We start from the raw sequence: 23,096 nt of genomic DNA, 5'->3' as shown, positions 1-23,096 counted from the left end.
GCATGAGCAAAGTAGAACACAGCACGGCACACTTTGAATTTGTTCTTGGGAAATTCATTTGAATATTATTACCTCCATTCATTGGCTAAAGTGGTTTTGGAGTGAAAGCAGATGAAATTCAGTCGTTTTAGATGTGACTTGCAATGACATTTCTGGAAACCTGAGAGGAGTTAACCCATCCATAGACGAACCAAAGAAAGGTTTGCTTGAAGTCCTGCTCAATGATGAATCAACCAAGTTTTGCACAGCTCTCATTTCAACATTATTCACTTGACAACTTAGAGATCTTACATCATGGAACAAATAGCTCATTGGAGCACACACACTTTAAGGGAACACTCTACATTTTTTTCAGTCCTGCATGAATGCAACATATCAGTACTACTATGGAGCTGACTTCAAACCAAAGAACTTACCGTCTGTCATTCCCTCCCTGCGGTGAGGCAATGGAGGTTGGTCCAATCTACCCCCCTTGTGTTTTTTAGTAGGCCTAGGCCTCTGATTCTGATTTAGGGCTGCACTGGTGTTACTGTCAGTTGAAAATGGGCTGCTTGGCCGAGGTCGCTGAGAAGAAGGGTATGCTTTGCCTAGAGGGAAAAAAAGGGAACCAAAATGGAAAAAGTTATTGAAGTGAAGTAAGCTGTGCTGTCATTTGTCTGATCTGAAGTACTGCATATCTGTCCTTTCAGCGCTCACATGAAAATTGTCAACCCTTTGGGGTGGGGACCATCTTTTTGTTCTGTATTTGTACAGTGGGATCCTTGTCTATGACTAGAGTTCCTAGGCTCTCTGGTAATACTAATAATATTAATGATGATGATAAAGATAAAGTAAGTGCCCTGCTGAAATATCTGCTGATGACAATCATTTTAAAATACTCCACAATAAGCCAAGTGGGAAACTCAGCATTATATTTAACTAAAACTATTCCAAAACCATTATGTTAAAACTATTACATGTTGTTTAACTCATGTCTACTTTTTATACTAAACAGATGTATTCAGAATAATTTCTTACACTTGCAGGGGGATAAAATAGTTTTGCAATTATATAACATTTATTCACCCTATATCACCTTTCTCTGTGTATAGCAAACATATACAGATTCTTAGCTTCATGACTCCAATGCACTGTGTATGTGGTGTAATGCCAATGACACTAATGTGACTGATTTTACAAGATATATACTAACTCGTGCCTATAGATCTATGGACCCAAACAAAGAGCCCAACATTTATTTTTGTAAAGATTTCCCCATTATTTTATTATTTTGTGAGTATGCACGTGTATGTAAAAACTTATTCTGGACACATGTTGGCTAACTGAATTGATTACTCAGAGATCTGTTTACACTGAAAATACTTCCTCTAAAAAAACACCCCTCCTCTGCTTGACTCTATTCTAATGGGGCATTCAGGAGTATCACAGCAGGGGTTGTTTGATGACAATTCAGTTGCTTTATTTATTTCTTTTTTACATGTATATATAAATTCAATCAAATTCTCCAAAGTCTTTTGAATACATTGGCTTATTTTCTATTAAGATTGGATGATCCCTTTGGAATCTTTTCAGAATGTTTTATTCTTGTTTCACTTGTTTGACATCTGTAACAAGTACCTTAGGAATTTTAACATTGTCCTTTGTTTTGAATTGGTGGTTATTCTAATTTTCTTTAATTGTATCCAGAGTTGAATATGTTAAGGCAACCAAACATCTTGTTTTTCTTTTAAACCCAGAAGGACCAGTGCTTAGGTCTGGCCAAACTGCACAGAACTTGATAAGAGAGATGAGATGGCTGTATGACATCTTTCTGCTCCCAGGCTGCTTGGGAGTGGTTTTGGTGTCTGGTGAAGAACTTAGAGATGACTGTGGGCTGCTCTAACCTAAACTAGCTGTTAATATCCCTCAAAGAGCCAGTATGCTTGCAGGAACTCTACTGGACTACAGTGGAGTTCTAAATACACCTCCTTTTAGCCATGCCCTAGCACATACCCTACTTTGGCGGGGTCTTTTAGGGTTAGAGATAGCTATGTTGGCTTTCTGTCATCTGGGGTTTCCTCCATGACAAGAGAATCTTTATCTGCCAATTGGTAGAGTGTTACAGCCCTTTGCACTGCCGGAATGGTGAAAAGGAATCAAGATCTCTCCCACAGATTGATTTTTAGTAGTTTGTACATGCAAGAATTGCTTTTTCAGCATTTGATTTCTTATATTTTCTAGTTATAGATTAAACCAGAAACAAATACATGCCAAAATAGTGAGGATTTGATTTAAAAATTGTAAGGAAAAGAAATTCAGACATGAGTCTGAAATCCCATCATTAACTCGCTCCATATTGCAGCACAGATGTTTTGTAAAAATAAACCCCGCCAGCACGTAGATACCGTAGAGTGTAAAAATAACCTCCTCCATGGAACTTTAATCTGCACCAGAGGAGATTAAAGTAAAAGTTTCCTAGTGCATGTTAATGTAGCACTGTTTGAAATGGGACTACATTAATGAGCACTTGGGAACTTTTAGTGCACACCAGTACAGTAGACACTGTTTAGTCAGTGCATGAGATGCTAGTGAGGACTAAAATTTGGTGCAGACTAAAGCACCTTGTAGGCAAGCCCTGAATCTAGGATGAAATTTAATCTTCAAGTGAATTCTCTTGCTTTCATGGGTATAAGTCTAACCCTTAATTCAGCATGCAGGCTTTGGAAAAAATATATGACATGCTTGTGATTGATTTAAGTACCTATGAAAGAGAGGGGCTAACAATAGCACTGACTTAAGTCATACACAGGGCAGGCAGGTGATGTGCAAGCTTCCCAGCACAATTCTTTCATTGCACCTCAGATCTGACCTGTAGCATATCTGTTATTCTTGTCTCTTTAGTAAAATCTGCTCAATTGTGCCAGACTGTCTGTATTAGTGATACAATCATCCCATTATAGGGTGTTAAAAAAATGAGAAGAAAAAAATACTCCAGATCATTGAGCTATATGACAATTAGCACAACAGCACCTGGAAACCTGAATGAGTGTGTCATGAAGGAGAGATACTTTGGTCCTGATTCACCAATGCCTTGTCCCCTGCATAGTCACAGGCACCCATGAAAAATGAGTGTAAGATGATACCAAATCAGAACGCACCAATCGCACCAGTGATTGTGTTTTACACCCACTTGGCTATAGGTGTTAATGACTACACTGGGTATAAGGTAGTGGAGAATCAGGCCTTGAGATAACTCCCCTGAATGACAGTCATAAAGAATATTGCCTCGTCTTAGCTAGAGAAATGCCCTGTGAAGAGTCATTATGATGCATCAGGTAATATGCATTTTAAAAAAAGCATACATATATTGTTTGATAGACCATGGCCCAGGAGGTATCACTAAAAGTATCATATAGTCATTAAACTATATTAAGTCCCAGGAAGTGTTTTTGCTTGCTGCATCAGACCCATATAGGAGGACAAAAATCTGTTGCCATAATGGTCCTATGATGATAAGGGATACTTTGGCATGTTGTAAACTGTAATGGTTCACCAAATGGGTAATATGTTAGCATGCAATTTTTAAAACGCACATCAAGCACTTGATAAATCATAACAACATCATCAAATAATTGGGTGTTCTTCAAGCTGGACACTCCCAATACTTGACCAGAAAGATTCACCTTTCTTGCACGGATAGGCTACAAAATAATACATTTTAAAGTTTGTGTGTGTGGAGGGAAAGAGGGCCTGTATCTCTTAATGAGCCTGATCCACACAACATTAAATCAACATAGACTTCAATGGATTTTGAATAAGTCCCAATGAGAGTGTGCAAAACCTAGAAAGGGTGCAAAAGTTTTGGTGCTCTCACACAAGACTTTTCAAAGAGTCTCTTTAAGCAAAATAATCAGTGTTAAATGATATTTTGGCCAAATTCTCCGCATATTTTGGCACGTCTAAAGGCAGGCAGTCTATTTATTTCCCTATGAAAAGACAGACTGAACAAATCAATGTTTCACTACTGCAGGGGAGCAACTGGAGAGCTTTGTCTGTTTTTAAAAATGAAATAACTGTTTTAAAGATTGATGAATTTAACTAAAGAGTCGGGGTGAAATCCCAGCTCCACTGAAGTCAACGGCAAAACTCCCATTGATGCCAATGGAGCCAGGATTTTTTACCTTCTGTCTTTGTGAGTGGCTTGGGTGAGTGCCAAAAATCTTTTCGCCATTTCTAAGGTATAGCATTTGCCATCTAGTCACTGAGGTAATTTTGCATGCATAAAGACTGCAGGATCAGCCTCTATGTTTATGAGCAACTTTCCTAAATGCAAATAATGTACTAAAGGGCAAACTTTTTATGAGAATAGTACTAGAAGTTTCAAAGTTATGGGAACAGAGTGGTACCTGCAGGCAGAAATGTGAAATGAGTGTGTAACAAAAAAAAAATTCCCTAATTAAAATTGTGCTGTTAGTTTTTGTCAATTTAATTAAACAGCAAAGGTTGTTTTGCAGTTTTGATAAAAGTTAGAATACACAAATCAATTCTCGCTGTGTCCAGAACATTTTTATTACATTTTACTTATCTCTTTTTTTTGCTAGAAATGAACATATGAAACATGACACATAAGAGGCTTGTGAATTATAAATTACATCAAGTAAATTATATTTACTCTTCATTTGTTTCAGAAGGAGTGTGTTGTTTTCAAAAGCAATACTCTTTTTGCCACTCTTACATTTAACTTGTAGATGCAGTTGATATATTTTTAATTAATATCCTGAAATCCAAATATAATAAGTTATTCCAATAAGTGCCATTAAAGCAACTGATTAATAAGGCTGTTAGTGATAAACTTACACCAGCTCATCCCATGCTTAGAGAGGCTTCCCACAAAACACATTGTGCAAAAGAGAGGCACTAGAACAGCAGTAATGGAGGTAATGACTAAGTGTGCTCTTCATCACTAGAAATATTATTGATTGTGAGAAGATTTTGCAAAAAATAAATCATCAAAAATTGCATGGCAAAATTAGTAGTCTCTTTGCTGCAATATAAAAGGGAGCACATGTCAGTAAATCCATAGTGGAGTCAGAGTAAAGGGAAATAGCAGATTGAAGCTGGTGATTAAAAGCTTGTGCTATTCATTGCTTCGGAGTACTAAAATTAAAACACAGTGGAAGGTTTTGATTAAAGCTATGCAGAAAAAAACTGTACAACCTCCTTACTCCATGCAGGTTAAATAAATTCAGAGTGAGACATGAGTTCACTGAAAAGAAGAAGAGAAAGAAAAGGAAGAGACCATGCAGAAAGCATCAACTTTGAGTCTACAAACCTGTTCTTGTCAGGCTGGTTCCATCCAGCCTAAACCCAGCTTTATCTGCTGCTGCAACCAGTGCTTGTGCAAAACTGCCGCTGGTAAAGATCGAGTCATCTGAGGAGCTACCTACACTAGATCTATGACTAGAAAAGTTACGGTCCTCATCAGACGCAGAACCCCATCCATTTACCATTGAACCTAAAAACAAATGTAGGGGTCTAGTGAGTTGTATACATTTAATATCTTATCTGTTTATCTAAAGCTCAAAGGCCCATCATGTTTATTTTCTCTCATCAAGAAAACAAAAGTTTATCTGGGAGAGTCTGGCATCAAAGCATTATCTGTGTACAAGGAATCTTTCAGGAGTAGATGGAATTACATTCATAGGTTGTCCCTCGATCATTTGACCATATGTACAAAATGGGCCAAATTCTGATATCATCTATACTTATGAAAATTCTGTATCAACTCCACCAAAGTCTATGTGTTTACTGCAAATTTACAGCAATGTAAAGGAATTCTATTGCCATATGATCTGACTCCATATGTTGTCAAGTAGTGCATAGCCTGACATATACAATGTAAGGCCTTAATTTAGGAGACCAGGAACGTGCATAAGCCTCACTGAACTTCTTTAAATTGAACATTGAATGCATGCTTACATACTGTTCCAAACAGAGATGGAGTTAAGGAACTATGTAAATGCTTTCTTTAATTGAGGCCTTAAAATCGTTATGTGATCTTTAAGTCAAAACTAGAGAGTAACAAGTACATATTGTAGTTCATTGTAATTCCTTGAGCAAATTCAAAGAGTTTCAGTCTTAAAGTTTTGTTGGGAATAGATTTGCAGGAAATATGTGACTAAATTCTGAATTTAATATTGAGTCACTTACACATTCAAATGCTGCCTTCCTGCCCTGCTCATGGGTTACCACTATTGTAAGAAAAAAGTGCAACTACAGTTACAAAAACATATTCAGAAATAGAACGGATCAAATCGCTTGAGAGAGAGAAAGAGAACGAATGTAAGTATAATACTTAATACTGATGGAAGGATACATCCTTTTGGCTCCCCAGTTATCTGTACTTTTTAGTATCTGAAGCATGGTTTTGATACACAATGCACAGTATACAGGTTTCAGAGTAGTAGCCGCGTTAGTCTTTCTCCGCAAAAAGAACAGGAGTACTTGTGGCACCTTAGATACTAACAAATTTATTGTAACATAAGCTTTTGTGGGCTTTTGTGGAAAATACAGAAGGAAGATATATATATACACAGGGGCCATTACACAAAGTAAAACTATTTCCCCATGCTTATCTTCCCCTCCTCCCCCAGTTCCTTATATCTCCTTGTCAAGTGCTGGAAATGGGCCATTTTAATTACCACTACAAACAGTTATTTTTCTCTCCTGTTGACAACAGCTCACCTTAACTGATCACTCCCCCTATAATGTGTATGGTAACACCCATTGTTTCATGTTCCCTGTGTGTGTGTGTATATATATATATAGTGGAAAATACAGAAGAAGATATATATATATATCTTCTTCTGTATTTTCCACTATATGCATCCAATGAAGTGAGCTGTAGCCCACGAAAAGTTATGCTACAATAAATTTGTTAGTCTCTAAGGTGCCACAAGTACTCCTATTCTTTCAATGTACGTATAGTATGTACTACATTTTCAAAAGTTAACACTGAGTTTGGGATTTTTAAAGCTGCTGGACACCCATAGTACCCATTGACTTCAACTGGGGTTATAAGTGGTGTGTACTTTTGAAAAACAGTCCCAACCAGGGCCGGTGCAAGGATATTTTGCGCCCTAGGTGAAACTTCCACCTTGCGTCCTCCTCCATGCCCCCCCACCCTGAGCTGCCCCCTCCCCCCGTGGCAGCTCCTCCCCTCCACCCTGAGGCACCCCCCTTGCGGCAGTTCACCACCCCCTACTCTCTGCCCTGAGGCACCCCCCCCGCCCCAGCTTACCCCTGCTCCGCGCACAAGCATAAGCACTCTGAGCACGCCGTCGCTGCTTCATTTTTCCCACCTCCCAGGCTTGTGGTGCCTAAGCTGATTGGCGCCGCAAGTCTGGGAGGCAAGAGAAGTGAAGCAGCCACGACGTGCTCGGGGAGAAGGCGCAGCAGGGGTGAGCTGGGGCGGGGAGTTCCCCTGCATGCTGCTCCCCCTTTACTTGCTGCAAGCGGCCCTCCCCGCACTCCTCTGCCCCAGCTCCCTCTGCCTAAATGCTGGCGGCGACTGGGGTGGCCAAAGATCCGGCCGCCGTGGTCGCTGCCAAAGAAAATGGCGCCCCCCAAATCCCAGTGCTCTAGGCGACCGCCCAGGTCGCCTAAATGGTTGCACTGGCCCTGGTCCCAACATGTCTCAGATTTCCAAAAACTGAGATATTCAAAATCACACTGTGGCCTAAATCACTACATACATTACAAAATAAGCAAGTGAGCACATGTGCAGCAGCAGAAATGCTGATTTTTTCAAGATATGCATGGATACATGTGGAGGGATAAATCATCCCTTAGATTTACTATATACTTACTGATGATGTACAAATGTTGTAGTGTAATTTAATACCTGACCTGCAAACTCTCTTTTTTGTTACACGTACAAGGGAGTTATTTAAAGCCTAATGTCTAAAACAAAACCTTTAAATTATGGATTGCTTCTTAGGCCCAAGTTGATAGGATAGATATTTGTAGTATTGTAGTTTATTAAAAGCTATCTGGCAAAAGTAAAGGAAAAATATAACTGAAATCAGGAACTAAATCAATTACATCCACCAGTGGTTTTCAACCAGGGGTATGCATACTCTTGGGGGTACACGGAGGTCTTCCAAGGGTACATCAACTCATCTAGATATTTGCCTGGTTTTACAATAGGCTACATAAAAATCATTAGTGAAGTCAGTACAAACTAAAATTTCATACAGACAATGACATGTTTATACTGCTTTATGTACTACACTTGATCTGAGCTCTAAGGAGCCGAGAAGTGATACACTGAAGTGTAAGTACAATATTTATATTCCAATTGATTTATTTTATAATTATATGGTAAAAATGAGAAAGTCAGCAATTTTTCAGTAATAGTGTGCTGTGACACTTTTGTATTGTTAGGTCTGATTTTGTAAGCAAGTAGATTTTAACTGAGGTGTAACCTGGGGGTACGCAAGACAAATCAGACTCCTGAAAGGGCACAGTAGTCTGGGAAGGTTGAAAGCCACAGATATACACTGTACTATAAAAAAAGAGGAAGAGGGAGAATTTTGTGTGCCACTAACTTTTTGAAAACAATGGATTGCTTTGCAGTGCTGCAGTGACCAAATCTTTTAACATCAGCAAAGTGGCAGGCTGTAATAACACAAGTTCATGCACTCCAAAGATACACGAACAGAAACTGAAGAGGTCTATGGAGGTCTGACAGGCAGAAAGTGTGTTAAGCGCAACAGAAAGTGACAGAGTTTGATTCTGCTTGCCAACAGCACACACAAAATTATTACTTTCCAAATAGACTCCACTTGACACAGACAGATGTAAGGAATCTAAGATAACAGCAAGGGAAGGCTGAAACCGAACTTCCTCAAAGAGGACACTTTCTTAAACAACAATCAAGGGATCATAGAACATCATACAGAAAGGAGAGCAGTAGCTTGGCAATAGTTATTGATATGAAATATGAAAAACAATGGTATAAACAGATATAAAAACAATGAAAAGGACAAAAGAAAATGAGATGTTATAGGTGAAGACAGTTTCAAAAAATTGCTTCCTATGACCTTAAAGTTCAGCATCTGCTTAGTTACCTTGCTGAACTGGGCGTACAATTTTAACAATGTAAATAGAACAAAAGGAATAAGTCTAAGTATGTTTTAAGGAAGAAAATTAAAATATACTTTCCATTTGCAGTCCATCTACTTGAATACCATTCATGTAATTTTCTGAAGCAGTTGTTATACAGTATGTACTATATATGCATACACAAACTACACACGCACACAGATCAGTTTACTTAGCAGTACCTATATTTTAATTATTGCCAAACTATTATTACAAGAGTACATATTTTTTACATGTATTCTTTCTGAAAGTGTTGGAAAGCCCGGGAGACTGAAGTCCCACTTTTAAATACAGAACAAGTTGTAGCATGGTGAGCAGCAGTGTGCTCCCAAACACACACATGCACACATCTCTTTCCCTTTGTCTGTCTTACTTCAACTGTGTTGTGGAAGGACCATCTCTAGAAGTGAAAGGGTAGCTCAATCCTCTTGCTGATTTGATCTTTATTTGCTGAATCTGTCAACCTGGTTGCCGGCTACTGATGATATTTTTGGTATTATGGCTTCCTGTACTTTGGTAGCTGAACTGAGATTTGCAGCTCATTTCACATAGATCAATGAACTGCTATAAATTGTAGGGAGTTTTTGGTATCCACTGACTTGGGATATAATTGAACTGGGAACTATGGGTGAAAATATCCAGACATTACTACCAGTCTCCTGAGCTACTCTGGCCAACTGCTTAAACAATTTTTTTTTCACCACAATCTGTAGTAATAAATATGTTCCTTTGTTTATCTTAAAAACACGTGGACCCTCACAACTAAAGACTGAATTTTGTTTTGTTGTACAAACACCCCTAGGCCATAATTCTGCTGGGTTAATCTAACATACTTAGTAAATGATGACTGCTTTCTAATGGTGCCCACTGGCACTGTTCTCCAAACCAGATAAACAATTGTTATCTGAATAAAGGTAGAATAAAAGGTACTGGTGTCCCTCTTAGATCAACTGTGCATTTTCCAAATGGGCTTTTAGTAGGTTTACCTCCTTTACATGCAGCAGCTTACTCTGTGTTGTCGAAGATTACATTGGAGTTTTTATGTTTTCTGGCAACTGTAAATTTTACTCTGGCACACAGCAGCAGTAAATGCATTATGCAAAACAAAATCAACTATCTGAAAAGTTGAACTCTGTTTTCTTGCTCCATAAAACATTTTTGGATGCTATGGCACACAAGTTGTTTTGCTCTTACAGAAAGGTTAGGCGGATAGAATTGCTAGTAGATTGCTTGCTACTGATTTTATTATTTCCTGACATTTTACAGGCAATGAAAAAGCTACTTCTTTGTGCAAACTGAATCTTTCAGTACATCTCTGTACTTTTTTTAAATCTATCCTGCCTGTGAAACACAATCAACCTCTCTTTTCATAAGAAGCTGCCCGTTGGTCCAGATGCCTTCAAAACAAGCTCTTAGCTATTGACTAGTACTAGTGCAGGTGTACCGATTTAAGGCTTGAACCTTCAACATGCTGAGCACTCTGGCGCCAATGTGGCAAAGCACTTAGACCTAGCTTTACAAAGGCATTTAAGTGCCTAAAGATGCAGATAGGTGCCAACTGGGATTTTCCAAAGGGCCCAGGTGCCGAATTCCCATTGGCCCTTTTGAAAATTCGGCTATGCACCGATCTACATATTTTGGTGCCTAAATACCTTTAAAAACTGGCTTTATGCACTGATATAGCAAAGAATTCCTATTCATTAAAGCACTTATAAGCACATGCTTAAGTTTAAGCACTGAAGCCAACAGAACTCAAGTATGGGCTTAAGTGCTTCCCCAAATGAGCATCTTAAGCACATGCTTATCTTTAAACATGGGGATTATCCACATGCTTCAAGTTAAGCTTATGTTTAAGTACTTTGCTTGCTCAGGGCCAGAGTGTCCAGTGCTTTTGCAGGATCTAATTCTCTGAGCCTGATCCTGCTTCCACTGAAGTGAATGGCAAAACTCTCATTGCCTACATTGTGCAGGAGAAGCCCTTTACACTCCTAGGAGCACATCTGGCCTTTTATATTTATTTATTAATACAAAGCATGATCATTGATTTTAGTGGGGTATCATGCAACAGTGTGAGGCTATGGCTATGCTGGGTAACAGAAAATCATGCAAAGTCCTGAATATTGAATAAAAAAGTGCTCTCTCCCTCTCTCTCTCTCTCTAATCTATAAACCCACTCTGAAAATAAGACCTTGACATATCCTGTATATTATACAACAGAGATTTTCCCCCGTACCAAATATGGAACTTATAAGTATGACATGAAATTTGTATGTTCTTAAAATTGTCTCTTCTGGCCAGGGAACCTTTAATAAAAGAATACAAGCCATTCATACAAGTTTGACACTTTATAGGTCCACACATAATCAAGACATCTATAAACATATAATGAAAAATGAATTTATGCCACTTAGCCAAATTTATTTGTATTTGTATTTTCAATCTTTCTAGACGTTTTGGTTTCCATATTGCTGAAAGGCTCAACATTTTTTCTAATTTATTCAAGCTGTTAGAGAAGAAATGCACGTAGAACATTAAGTAGTTGCTCAAATGTTGCCGAGCAGTAAAATACTATGATAAAGTGGCATCTTGCTGTGTCTCTACTACATCTTCAGCACTAAAATTAATTTATGATCAGTCATCAATTCATTTACATGTCATTTTATGCTAAATCCATCCTTGCTGATGAATGCGTATCCCCAGATCCATTAAGCTAGGATAAAGCCTGTGCTTTATAGTATGACCCTGCTAATTGTTGTATTACCATTTTTATGAGATACAAAAACTAGCAGTTCCCTATTTTCTAAGCACATATTTAATCCATGAACCACATTATTTTTATTAAATGCAATCTGCCTAAATGCCTGTAAAATAAAATCTTTAGCAATATGTATCCCTGAGCAAATAAATACAAATATTGACCTCTGCCTTGGTAAAATATTGGTTAAGTAACTGATGTTGTATAATTTTCCAGAGTTATTACATTTGTGCTCAGACATACTGAATAAACAGTTTTTACCACATAGCTAACAAGCAAAGTGGATTTTTTTTTTATTATTAGGTTGAAAATATGCAAAAGAAGGCTGTTATTTTCCCTGTGCTATACTTCTTGCTGACATCTTTATTAGAATTTTAGATTATTTCAATGTTGTTACCCATGTGTAGGAATAACTGTGTACTATTTTCAGTCATAAGAACATAAGAATGGGGCAGACCAATGGTCCATCTAGCCAGGGACAGCTCTAGGCATTTTGCCGCCCAAAGCACGGCAGGCAGGCTGCCTTCAGCGGCTTGCCTGCGGGAGGTCCACCGAAGCTGAGGGACCAGCGGACCTTCCGCAGGCAAGCTGCCGAAGGCAGCCTGCCTGCAGCCCTCACGGCGACTGGCAGAGCACCCCCAGTGGCTTGCCGCCCCAAGCACGCGCTTGGCGTGCTGGTGCCTGGAGCCACCCCTGCATCTAGCCCAGTATCCTGTCTCTGACAATGGCCAGTGCCAGATGCTTCAAAAGAAATGCAGAGAACAGGGCAGTCATCAAGTGATCCATCCCCTGTCATCCAGTCCCAGGATCTGGCAGTCAAAGGCCACAGGACACCCAGAGCATGGGTCTTGGCTAATAGCCATTGATGGATGTATCCTGTTTCACTTGAGCAAACTATAGGTTTGATTAAACTACAATAAACCCTGGAGTTAACAGGGTTGCATCTACACTAAACTCTTTTCTCTTCAGCTTTCACATAAGTACAGATGCATTAATGGGGGGAATGGCATGAACGATTATGTGGAATGGTCACTGGTGTTAGACCACCCGGGTGATCTATTCCTGCCAAAAGCAGGTCTATCACAGATGACAAAGGTTGAAAGTTCTTAACATGTCTGTATCTTATTTGTAACTAGAGTGCTCACTGTTTCTACACTGCTGGTGGCAAGGCTATGAAATTTTAAGGGGGTTGGTCAAGGCTTAAAAGTTTTTCAATTGACTTCAATGAGAAGTGGATCAAATCCATACAGTAATCTTAGACAATTAAGTCCTTATGTACTATTAAAGCAGAACAACAAGAATTCTGGTCACAATTATGGTACAAAATTGAATCATAAATACTAACATTACATTAAACCAATGCAACCCTGTCCCCCAAATGTCCCATTACCAATATTTCAATGAACCTGTTAAAAGAAAAGGAGACATAAATGATCAATTAACTGAAAGTTAAGAAAGCAGGAGTTCTATATCAACTCAGTATTTTTATGAGAACCAGCAACTTAATCGTCTAATAAACTATGGATGATATGGGAAAAAAACAGATCATAGTGTTAAAATAAGTCCTTCTTTCCATTTACTCTTACTCAGAATTTTGCTGGAAACAAGTTAACGCTTCAGCTTTTAGATTTATAAAATCATCACACAAAAGGTTAAATAGAATTTTCCCAGCTTGGGCTTCCTTTATAATACCTAGAGACAATTAAGATGTGTTTACTGTGAACTCCTCTTTTCCTCTTTCCCTCCCTCCCTTTTTTTTTAATACATGTCAGCATTTGGTTTCTCATGCACAGAGGAAAATCTCTGTCTGCATCCTCCATCAGCACTAACTAAATCAAGAGGGGCTGGGAAATAAAGACTTTTTGACAATGACTATAATTTCTAAATCTAACATTTCCTAATTCAGTTGACATATAATCCTACTGATCTTAATAAAATAGCCTTTGGAAAAAAATCCTGATGGTGACTTTCCATTTTGGGCCTCAACCTCAAACTTTTGGAATTGTATTGGATTTTCCATCTATCAAATTATATGGTATAATCAAAGTAATTCCTCCACTTTCAGATAAAAAGATCCACTACCACTGAGAGACCACTCAGAATGCACTAAAATCTGATGGCATCTCCAACAGCTCTGCTTAATCATGGTCTTGGATGTTATTAGGACTTTTCTAGCAACTTCTATTTTCTAACTGCCATAATGGGAGACTTCCTGGAGAAACACCAGCAATAAATTCCATCACTTAAACATGCCTCATGTCAGATGCATTTAGAAGTTGGAGTTCTGTTTCCACTGAACCAGTCTGCATAGCACAAAAATCTCCCCCTTAGTGGGTGCTGGATATAAAACTAGTTGGCAACCTCAGCAGCAAGCACAAGGATTGACTCTGCTATGAAGACTAAACTACCTTCTCACTCCTAGAGATGATATCTCTAGGTCAGTGCTGAGGCAGGCTGACCTCAGAGCACTGCTTCTATCTCTGTTGTGTCTCTATTCTGAGGCCTTCAGTATCTGGGGATGTGAGCCATTATTTTTCCATAAGTATTAACCTCACAGAAACACCTCTTTTTAAAAATAAATGTTGGCTTCTGAGTTCTTAAGGACCAGGTACTACATTTTTGCTCAATTTTCTAAAATATTCATTAGCTTTAGAGAAATGAAACAACATTATAAAAGTCCCAGGAAATTGATGTTCTAACATATCTGAAGCCCAATGCCAATAATGAGCTTGTATTTTAACTCATCAGTTATTTTGTTTGCAGGATATGAGGAGACCTCAGGAATGCCAAACATATCAAAGATAAGCAAATCAGGCAATGAGAAACCTTTGAAACAATGGGTTCTACATATCATGCTTATTGCTGAAAAATCAAGCCTACGGGGGTTAATGGGATCATAAAAATCTCAAAATATTATCCTTTGAAACATTCCCCACAAATATAATATGCACTCCCTCATGTGAAAGTTACACTATTGCTAAGAAACTCAAATCCAAGAGAGAAAATGAAGGCTTTTATTGTATTTCCCCATACAGTCATTGAAGAAGGCAGAAGACAATTTGTTATCTAGATGCCTGAGATTTTGTAGGCCATTTTACTAAACATATGTATTATTTATAGGTTATGAGGTAAAGCACAACTTCTTCCTGCAATATACAACTTCACAGACTGAGATTTTTAACACACCAATAATTAAGCAATATTTCTATCTAGGAAAGCAGGTTTGATTTTTATTCATAAAAGCATCAATTGTAATGAACCCAGAAGTATGTTAACTGCAGCAGAAATGCAGCTGTCCTTATTTCATTCACATTAGGTAAAGTAGGATACTAATAACAGTTGAAAATGTAAATGGGTGAAATGCTCATTTTCTGATATACAGATATACCAATATTGACATATTAATACACACTGAAGGGACAATATGTAGTAAGCTGATTTTTTTTATTTAGTCCTGTATTATGACTGTAAAACCTTTGCTGCATTCCTAATGGAAAAGCTTCAGAGCCATTAGTGAGATATGCAAAAATATGCAGAATTATAGCCTGAAGGAGATTATGCTAGAAATTCAGGCAAAGTAGCTTACCATATTCGGGCACTAAGAAGTCAGCCTTCTGAATTCAAAAATTTAAACTATAACTCTACAGCTTTCAGTTTGGATCTGGATTTCAAATCACAACACTAGAGCTACAGTTTTTAAATCTTAATTAGCTTGGCAAGCAGTCTGGTCTAAGGTAAGGGGGAAACCAGAAAGTGGGATAGAGCAGTACACTGTTTAATTCAACAAGGGAAGAAGAGGAAAATTATAGGTAGTGATGCTTCATCACTGTCACAGTCCTGCCTCCATCAGTGGGAACTGCAATGTGTTTTCAGAGCTGCAATGTTTAGATAAGGGAGTAAAATTCTTAGAACTTGTAAGGCACAGCGAGGAAAGATAAAATTAAGTGGTGCTACATAAATATGTCCCCAGTGAGCAAATGTACTGTGCAGGTATATCAAGAAATTAGTGCTTTCACATAAAGATCAATGACTGAAGAGACAAACAGTATTTTTAATAAGCTATGTAAGACCACGCACATTTGAGTCATCAGTAGAGCTAAATCATCATGGATGCAGTACATTATGTAAGGTCCACCTTCAGTTTAAAGGAAAGTTTACTGATTCCTCAGAATGGGTTCATAATGTTCACGTAAAAACAGCTTTTTCTCAGAAAACTCCATGCCTTTCTGTCTTTCTTTGACAGCAATTTTACTAATTCAGATTCAGTGGAATAGTTTAGCATGCATTTTCAGGCCCCTCTTTGTTGATCCCAGCTGTAACTTTTCTAGACACCCAAGGAATAAGAAACATTGAAGGAAAAGGTGACAGAATAATTAAATATCTTCACTGAAAGGGAACAATTATTAAATACAGCAATATGAAGTGGGTATAAAATATATGTTTCACCTACATATACATTTTTTTCAGTCTACAAATACATTTCGTGCTGATCTAGCCAAGCTTATTCTGAAAAGTCTTTTTACCTCCCTGTGTTCATCAGTGCATGCTTTTACACAGCCAAATATCTAGAAACATTTTAAGATAACATTTACTTTTTATGCTGCTTCCAATATACAAAATACAGTATATCGTTTCAAAGTTAAAAGCTTCCCCCCTCCTTTTTATGTAATAGACTTTTCATGAAAGACAGGATATAATTGAGTTTTCTTTCATGTCTTTAAAGCTTTTTAAAATTCATGAATTTTCTTATCATTTTGCAGCAAAGCAAAAGTATTTTCAAATCCTTCTTTAACTTTAGTGTTTAATATTAACATATTTTAAATATCACAGAAATAGAATGGAATAAATTTTTGCCTAAAAGGTATTTGATTTATGATGTATTTTAATATTACAAACAGGCTGTTTTCACTGTTAAATGTGTTCGGTTACCTGTCACAGAGCTGTCTAGATTGTCCATACTGGATCCCGGAGTATGCTCTAGACCTCTTAGTGGCCTAGTGATTTCTATAGCTTCTTCTTCAATATCATCCTCATCATCATCTGGAATGTCTGTTTCCAAATCTGAAATAAGGGTTCCAGCTACATATCCAAGTGGTGGAACTGGGGCCAGAGGAGGTTGAGTATTGCTTTGGATGTGCCTATACAAACATATAAACAGAAATGCTGTTGGGCTGAGCAGAAGACATTGGTTTGCTGGGCCAATGAGAAAAGAGACAAATCTTCCAGTATACCCTGGATGTATTTACACAGTTGTTTGTAAGTTATTTACCCAAGAAGAGGTGACTCAGATATCTATCTCAGGTTCGTATATGGTACCTATTACCATAGTATCTGAGCACTACCTTTTAATGTATTTCTCCTTAATACAACCTCAGTGATGTGGAGAATTGCTATTACCCCATATTACAGATGGAAAACTGAGGCACAAAGAGAATTAGTGAGTTGCCCAAAGTCACATAGGAAGTCTATGGCAGAGCAGGGTCTCCTGGGATACAGGCTAGTGCCCAAACTGTTGGAACATTCTTCCTCTCAATACAAGCCAAAAGCTTTCAAATTCAACTCATACTGCAGGAAGAGGACATTTTTCCCACCCAGACTAGATGTTATTACATAGAATTCAGCCTGAAGAAGAGTTTTCAGGTAATATGGATTGTATCTCATCTTCAGCAAGCATGTACTTAGTTTGCCCAACTAGAACTAATTTACCTAGAGCACAATGAGATCATTTTTGTGATCCTTCACAACACTGATTTTGAAATCTGTGGATCCTAACTCTGCAGCAACTCTAATAAGGGGAGCAGGACCCAGTCTCTTAGCTGTGAACTGCTTTCTTGAGCAATTCTGTTTGAGTGGGTGACATGACAGGCCAGTAGGGGGTTCTCAGAAGCCAGTTATGACTTTGCTTGATTGTTTGCAATCTGTAAAGTGGATCCTTATTCATGATTGGTCAGCATGGTAGAAAGCCCAGAACTGGTCTCCTTATTGTCAAAAAAATAGATCCCACAGTGAACTGGATAGGGAGGCTAGGACTTGGAACATTTTACTTGCACCAGCAGTAGGCCACATTGGGTCATCTGATTGCAGTTGAACAGGCTATGTGAAGCAGGTGTGGTCACTGGATAGCAACATTCCAAAATTGCCTCCCTACCCCTTATTTGAAAGTTGTGAAGGGCACTTACTGAGCAATTTTGCCTGCCTGCTGGTATAAAAGGGCTTTAGTTGGCAAGAGAGAATTAACTTTTGGTTAGTGTATATGGATTATGGGTATTTTGTATATTTATACAGGTGTATTTTTATAAGCTAAAATCAGGTGGATAGCCCTTCCCCAAAAAGCATAGATGTCATAATGAGATTCACAGTGTCATCTGACACCAAAATGGCACCTGCAGTTTGCAGGCCATTGGAAGCATAAAACCTGCAAATTACAGCCTTCACAAGCAGGATACACATTTGTATGCTGGCTCAAGTCAGATACTGGAATGGGCCAGGATGAGCTGCTGCCTCAGATTTGGGCCAGTCCCCTGGACAGGCTAGGGCCTATACTAGGCAATGTGGCACTGCAGTAGGGCCTAATTACCCTGTGGATTGAATGCAGCTTGCAAATGAGCCTAGAGGCTTCCAAGAGAAAACAGCTGGCTTTGATTTGACATGGATTGTCTACCTGTCTGTTCTATTTATGATGGCAGATGTTGAATATAGTTGTGACCTTTGTTTGCCAATGAAGCATGTCTGCTTCTTCGCTGGTAAAGTGTCATTCAGTAACTAGCTGAACTTTATCTTCTCAGATTCTCAGGCTCTTTTCATTTTCTCTAGATGGAAAAGTTTTAAAAGGACAACTATTACTTAGGGGACACCCAGAAAGCAACTGGCCTTCAGTTCTTGTCCTGTGCAGATGAAAAGTTCTTTTTTAGTCTCTGAAGAGATTGCTTCTAATGTTTGTTTTATAGTGAAAATGTTAGTGATATTTGTTTCTTCGTCCTTTGAATAAGTGAAAAACATTCTAATAGACTAGATCCAGTCTGTGTAATTTAACAACTTTCTTCCTGCTGTTTCTATTATCTTCTTATTAAAATTAGAGGTGCTATTTCAACATACTATCAAAACTCTTAGCTGTGTGGATACTTCAGTTTCATGTAAATGTGAATGAAACTAATTGTCCAGAAAAATAACAGTTGTATTGATACTGAAGGTGACTGACCTGAAGTTTAAACAGTGATTTAGTGTCTTGTTATTTCCAAAGCCCGGAAAAATTCAATTTATTTGCTATCCTGAAATGTGTGGATAAAAGTTATCTGTTGATAGGGTTAATCAATTGGCATATACCAACATTCCAGATGAATATCGTCTTTAGATGTATTTTAACACAAATTGAATACACTACCAATTTTTAGGCTCCATTTTCATACCATAGAGATACTCTTTTTAATATATATATTTTTTCAATTAACAGTTTCATTTGTTGTGTAGTAAAAAGGATTTTGGCACTGGATACTGTATTATTACAGTATCATTTTCTAAAATTACATGTGTCTAACTCAAACATTTACCATGTTTGCTTTGCTATGTCAAACTGGTAGGCCCTGGTTAATTCATCAAGGTGGGCTTGAAGTATTGGCTGCATTTCCTCTCGTGGAGAAGGTGTGAGAGTTGCAGTGGACTGTTGCCCAAAGGAGATTGCTGGTGAGGAGGCCACCCCTCGGACAGGTGGTGTAGGCACTCTGTCATCATCTTCTTCAAGCTCATCCTCCAGGCCCTGGTGTAAGTATGTCTGAACCGGTAAAGGAGGACACCAACCATCACTGTCATATCTGAAATCAAGATAACATAAACTTATCAACCAAAACTAGCCTCTTCTCTACACTAGAGGGAAAGACGCACATCTTTATTATTACTATTTATTATTGACATTACTGTAGAGCCCTAGTTATAGGCTAGACTCCATTGTGCTAGGTGCTGTACAAACTCAGAAAAGGTGACTTTTGAGGAGAGATTTGAAGGTGGATAATGAGGTCATTGTGTAGATGTTTATGGGACATGCCCACCCTGACATGTAGTTTGAGTCTTAATTATTATTTTAAATATAAGTAAGGCAATAATTGCTGAAATTTGTCACATTGGTTTTCTTTCTATGGCTCATACTAGCTAAGCAACTGGAACACAATTTGGTACAACAAACCACATGTCTATTACCATGTTTTTTAATATTAATCAGATAACATTACTTCACAATTACCAAAGGAAATGAACTAACTCACTTTCTGGACTATTAAGCTAAGAGAATGAATTAAAGATTTACCTGCATCTAGACATGAAAACTCAGGCTACTGATTAAAAGACAGTCAATGAACTCTAATATTTAGGCATAGCATTTTCTTACTTCCACCCTCCTTCTAACAAGCATATATTAGATATCTTCTTGCATCCCCAAAGCAGTGACCATACCAAGAGACATTTGGAAGATTTGTTGTTACCATCATTCTATAAATAACCGAGTCATTACTCCCTCCCAGTTGGTAAATTAATAGTAACTGGAAAGGCAAGCAGCCTTTTCACATGCTGTTCTATAGCCTGCTCCACGCTACACTACCCTAATATAGCCCAGGTGTAGGGGTGAGGGAAGGTGGCTGCCACAGGAGATGTCTATTCTGGTGTGATGTAAACAAAAATCTCTACCTTGAGGAAATTCTCAGCTGGACACTTAGGATATGTCTACGCTGGGTTTTAAAACTCCTGGCAGCAAGTCTCAGTGCCTGGGTCTACAAACTCAGGCTCATGCTACAGCATTAAAAAGAGCAGTGTAGAGCTTAGGCTGGAGCTGCCATGGGATTTAGAGTGCAGTGTGGACATACCCTTAGGGCTATATTTTAAAAAAGGTATTTAGGCACGCAGCAGGATTTTGAATAGTGCCTAGATGCCCAGCTCCCATTGGAGATGGGTGCCTAAGTGTCTCTGAAACTTCCACTAGGTGCCTATCTGCATCTTTAGACATCTAAATACTTTTAAAAATTTGCTCTTTGGTCCACATTCCAGCCCCTTTTCGCTGCATGCTCATTACAAAGAAGCCAGAAACAGGGAAGGGAATATGGCTCTAAATGTAAAATACTAGTGTTCATTAATACATAATTACATCTTTGGCTTTCAGTGCACTATATGTAGTGAATTCAAAAGTTATGGTTTCCACAAAGGTTGTAAACTGCGTACACTGCCTCTGTGTATTTTATGCAACCTAGAAAAAGTATTAAATGCATACAACAGCAACACACCCAATGCACCCCAAGCACAAGGAGAGGTTATATACACACGATAAATTACAGAGCCATCTGACAAATTGCATTTATCATGCACCTAGGCCTCTCTGCCAGCACCTCAGCAACTAAATAATCTCTGTTGGGACTGCTTAGATGACATTCTAAATTTCTAAATATCAACATAGTGCCACAAATTTTTAAAAAATTATGCCAAAAATATTTCCTACTTTCATTCTTCTCATATAAGAAATTCTAAGCTAGAATTACGTTGGTCTGAGTGTAATACTCAGTCCTGGCCCAAAAAAAAGTTTAGGGTCTAATATATTGTGACTCGTCAAGGCTAAAAACAGAAGTTGTATCTTTCATTCTAATAAAGCTAAAGTCCAGGTCGGAAACTCATCCTGGAAAACCCAAAATCTGTATGTTCCCATTACTGTTGCCACTTTATAGTCTTATGTGTTTTAATCTATTTATATTTGGCTGTTAACAAACTAATATATTTTCCATTGACATGTCACCCTCTCCTTACAATATGACTTAGATAAGATACACAATGTGATAGGTTGGTCTTTACACCGCAGATTTGTTATAATACACAATCTTTCAAGCAAGGAAGGTCCCTGTCTTCAGGTGTTGTCCAAAAGGATGTATTTGAACTAAAAGAGTATTATATTATTACCTTCATTACTTTTTCCTCAAGAAGCAATATGATTAACAATTACATTACTATCACAACTAAATAATATTTCTTTTTTATTTCTAGTTAGGAATAATCAATAACAATAATTAAATGTGTCTTATAACTACCTGTCTGCATGAAGGGTTTCATTACTGGGGTTGGGTGGAATGATGTATATTATTAGTGATAAAATTAAACACTGAAAACAAATACTAAAAATAAAAGGTAATAATAATTAAACAATCGATGTTCAATCCAGCCACTTTCCAGATTATTAACTAAAACAAGGAGAAAAATACAGTTTCTAGAGAAGGGGAATTGGGAGGGTGCTTGACTGACAGTAGTTCAGGGAAAGGACAGAAGGTACAAAGGGCATGTAGAGGAACTATGAAAAGTTAGAGAAGACAAAAGGGAATGGAGATGGTGTTAGAAGAAGATCAGGAAAGAAAGCTGGAAATATCCACACACATTGACTTTCTGAATATCTTGCCCAATAGCCAACACCATACAAAAGTCTGCTTTGATTCGGAGATGATGTCGCCTCCCTCAATTAAGAGAACAGGACAGATTTTTTATCTCGTCCAGCCTAGCTGAGGCAAAAGGAAAGGTTGGGGAGCAGCCACAGGTAGTCAGCTGAAGCTATTTTATAATCCTTAGCCACTCAACTCCAGTGCAAGTTGGAGCCACACAAGAGTGGTACTAAGTTAGGTCACTGGAGAATATGGCATCGTGGAGCTCTGCTATGCCACACTGCTTCCTCACCCCACTACTGGCACACCTCCTCTATCCATTTGTGTTGCAGGTGCCTGGCACAGCACGTGGCAATCATCTCTATGAGCAGGGAGTTCCCCTGTACAGGGGGAAATCTCCACTGGCTATCTTTGGCCATTTTAAGGCCATTTGTGTGAAGTACGTTAGTGGCACAAAATGGCCTTAGTGAACTGGAGAATTTGGCCCAATATATCCAGCTTATGTAACAAGGGTTTGGGGGAGCGTGGGACTGATTTTAGGCCCTTGTACACACCTAGAGAGCGGTAAAGAGCGAAGAGGTTGGTTAGGTGACCATGACCATTGTTCTTGGTTGCAGGCATCACAACAGTTAGTTCTGGACTGGATTACTATAATGTACTTCATCTGATGCTACGCTTGAAAACAATCTGGAAACTTAATCTAGTGCACAAGGTTGCTGCCTGATAATTTAATGATGAGGCTAATGTAGATTATAATATACATGTGCTTCACAGGCTGCTGCCTACCTATAGGTCTCCAG

At 38.3% G+C, this 23,096-nt stretch overlaps 1 protein-coding gene across 16 annotated transcripts in view; it reads right to left on the bottom strand.

The window, feature by feature from the left end:
* Positions 1-23,096, bottom strand: part of ROBO2 (roundabout guidance receptor 2) — a 1,574,925-nt gene that overhangs the window by 14,031 nt on the left and 1,537,798 nt on the right. For 11 of the 16 annotated variants that reach the window (XM_030580139.1, XM_030580131.1, XM_030580217.1 and 8 more), the window contains 4 exons: positions 19,447-19,707; positions 16,829-17,037; positions 5,312-5,494; positions 417-587 (listed from right to left, as the gene is read on the bottom strand). In XM_030580139.1, coding sequence (XP_030435999.1) covers positions 417-587; positions 5,312-5,494; positions 16,829-17,037; positions 19,447-19,707 — 824 coding nt within the window. The remainder of the gene's footprint in view (positions 1-416; positions 588-5,311; positions 5,495-16,828; positions 17,038-19,446; positions 19,708-23,096) is intronic. The other 5 variants (XM_030580189.1, XM_030580197.1, XM_030580236.1 and 2 more) reach the window with 1 other exon arrangement.

Source organism: Gopherus evgoodei, chromosome 1, assembly GCF_007399415.2.
Source record: "Gopherus evgoodei ecotype Sinaloan lineage chromosome 1, rGopEvg1_v1.p, whole genome shotgun sequence".
In the NCBI taxonomy this organism is placed as follows: Eukaryota; Metazoa; Chordata; order Testudines; family Testudinidae; genus Gopherus; species Gopherus evgoodei.
Note: the sequence above shows the minus strand (reverse complement) of the source record. Positions and strands in the feature narration are given on the sequence as shown.